At 39.1% G+C, this 2,737-nt stretch overlaps 1 protein-coding gene across 1 annotated transcript; it reads left to right on the top strand.

Moving 5' to 3' along the window:
• Positions 1-260: 260 nt before the first annotated feature.
• LOC121966760 (peroxisomal acyl-coenzyme A oxidase 3-like) lies at positions 261-2,175 on the top strand (the record flags this gene model as incomplete). The annotated part of the gene is made up of 5 exons (XM_042516827.1): positions 261-385; positions 530-665; positions 1,549-1,623; positions 1,849-1,938; positions 2,032-2,175. Coding segments are annotated over exons 1-5 (570 nt in total), but the record flags the coding sequence as incomplete, so codon positions are not given.
• Positions 2,176-2,737: the final 562 nt, after the last annotated feature.

The following is a 2,737-nucleotide window of genomic DNA, read 5'->3' as shown; positions in this document are numbered from 1 at the left end:
AAAATGCAAGGAATGCAAGTTCTCCCCAGATTTAAATTTTTCACCAGACCACAAACATCATGTCTTATGTTCCAAAAACATTTTTGATAACATTTTCCCTAACTTTAAGCAATCTTTTTTTTTTTTTTTTTAATTTTGTGTGAAATTGGTCTTTATTGTTATGCCGAGTTGCATTAAAATGTCTTAAAAAGTGATGTTTTTAACTTTCGGTAATCTGAAGGAACCATGCTTTTAGATAAAATAGATGATTAATAATCTAAATGTTCCTCGTCCTCGCTGTGCTGCAGCAACATGTGTTTAAGACACTGGAGGACGACCCTCTGTTTGCACGTCGGCCTGGTGAAGACGTCCCCATCGAGAAAATGAGAGAGCTCACCTTCCTCAGGTATCAACACAACCAAAAGTTGCAAATTTTGACCACCAGTAACATCCTCTGTTATCTAACATATCCATATCTATGTAATATACATTACGTCCATATTTATATAATGTACATATAGAAAATAAATCTTCAAATGAAAATTCACAGGGTGAAACAGCTTTTCCGCTATGACTTCATGACACAAGAGGAGGCGATGGCCAACCCCTGGAAGGGTGTGGCCCTTAATGATTCTCTGGGCATGTACGATTGGGCGCTGTCGGCCAAGTACTTCCTCAACAAAGGGGTAAGTGTGCATTGGTGACGGTGGTGGGAGGTGTGCAAAATGAAACATTGATCATAATGAGTTTATCAAAACTTTTAAGATTTGAAGGACATGTGATGTGATCTACCCAAAAGCAGTAATGGCATGCATTGTATTTACTTCCTTTACTGATAATCTGACAGTGTTGGCTTCCCATGCTGACTAGAGCTCTCTAAATACACAATAGAATCCCCCAAAAATTTAATAAAATAATATTCTCACACCTATTTCTTTAGTAAACAGACAAATACAAATGTACACCTTTTGAATTAAATTTTCTCTCAATCACAGAAGACTGACGAGGCTTAATTGCCATGTTAACTCGGCATAAAACACACAAATTCAAACTCAACAGAAACAAAGTAAAACTCAATGGTTCTTGGTCGGACTCATGGTCCCTCTTGCTAGTAATCCAGTAAGTCTACTGTTCCAACCAACACCAGCTCTGTTTTGGTCAAAATAAATCCCTAATTCACCATGCTGTTATTCCCCACAGTCTCTCTGCTGGCCGCCGGCTGTTTACAATCCAGTAACATCTCTCTCCACTACTGGTTCTCTTTTAGCTCAAGTCCACTAGTAGAAACCGGAGACTGAGCTCTGGTGGTGCGTGCTGTGCACTACATACAATGAGTTTTAATAGAAAGAGGATTGCTGTATTCATGACAGTGTTGAAAAACATACCTGTAGGATTTGTAGATACCTTGATGTACTCTACTGTGATACCGCCTAAGCCTACAACCCTGCTCCAAAAAATCTGAACTATCCCTTTAAGGCGGCATTCCATTTTTTTATCTACATTTTTTTCCCTTTTTAGTCATTGTCTCATCCCAGGAAAAGATGCTAAGAAGAATATCTTTTGTTTCAGATGTTTGGAGCGACTATCGCAAGGACAGGATCAAAGAGACACAGCAAATTTGTTCAATACACTGAAGACATGACGGTAAGAATTCTTTACACTGCAAATAAATCCACTTTACACAGCTTTGGTAAGGCTCTACTGTGATGCACTATATTTTCTCAAAACTCAAAATGTTCAGGATACACAGTTGGGCATGTTAGGCTCGTCAATTCCAATTATTGCTTCCACATCTAATCTCACTCAGGTGTGATATTCAGATCCATCACCATAAACTGTGAATTTGCAGCTGCATGTGTCTTGTTTTAGACGTACGGATGCTTTGCACTGACTGAGCTGAGCCACGGCAGCAACACCAGAGCCATGAGGACCACAGCGACATACGACCCCTCCAGCCAGGTCAGCAGTATGAATGTGAAATGTGACAGCATGGAAGTATCTACAGTATCTGATCTACTGTTTGGAGTCAAACTTGAATTTTTTACTCTGCAGGAGTTTGTGATCAACTCTCCGGACTTTGAGGCTGCTAAGTTCTGGGTGGGGAACTTGGGGAAGACTGCCACCCACGCTATGGTTTTCGCTCAGCTCTACACGCCTGACGGGGAGTGTCACGGCCTGCACTCCTTCATCGTGCAAGTAAGACTCTGACCTTCAACCCCTGACCATGTTTCAGCTGGTTACGTCACCATGGGCTGCTATCTGATGTGATGTCACACAGCTGCTTGTCAGAAAACACAGTTTTCAACTTGATATATTTGAGACGAGAGCTGCAATGAAAAGTATAATCTTAATTCATGCTTAAACAAAAAAAATCTCAAACCAAAACAGTTCTGGAGTTTAAGGTATGAAAGAAGCTGAGATTTTTTTTTAACAAGTTAGTCCACAAGGTAATAACTGTAATGTCCACTTGATTTGTCCAACTCAAAGAAGTCCTTCCAACACAAACAAAAAAAACAACAAAAATGTATATGTGCTCCATTTAAAATGCAAAACTGCAAATCAGATTAAAAATCTAGTAAGGGTCAAATAATTGTGTAAACACACGCTCTACCAAATGGTTGACGAGGCCCTCTCTGGTATAGGCAGTGAGGCTAGGCTAATGAAATTAAAATCGACTATTTTTTGATAAAGAAAAAAACTTATGAACATGATTATTATTAAAAGTGGTTTAAAAAAAATGTAAGTATGTTTTTTTTTT

This window comes from Plectropomus leopardus, unplaced genomic scaffold (genome assembly GCF_008729295.1).
Source record: "Plectropomus leopardus isolate mb unplaced genomic scaffold, YSFRI_Pleo_2.0 unplaced_scaffold25803, whole genome shotgun sequence".
Classification (NCBI taxonomy): domain Eukaryota; kingdom Metazoa; phylum Chordata; class Actinopteri; order Perciformes; family Serranidae; genus Plectropomus; species Plectropomus leopardus.
Note: the sequence above shows the minus strand (reverse complement) of the source record. Positions and strands in the feature narration are given on the sequence as shown.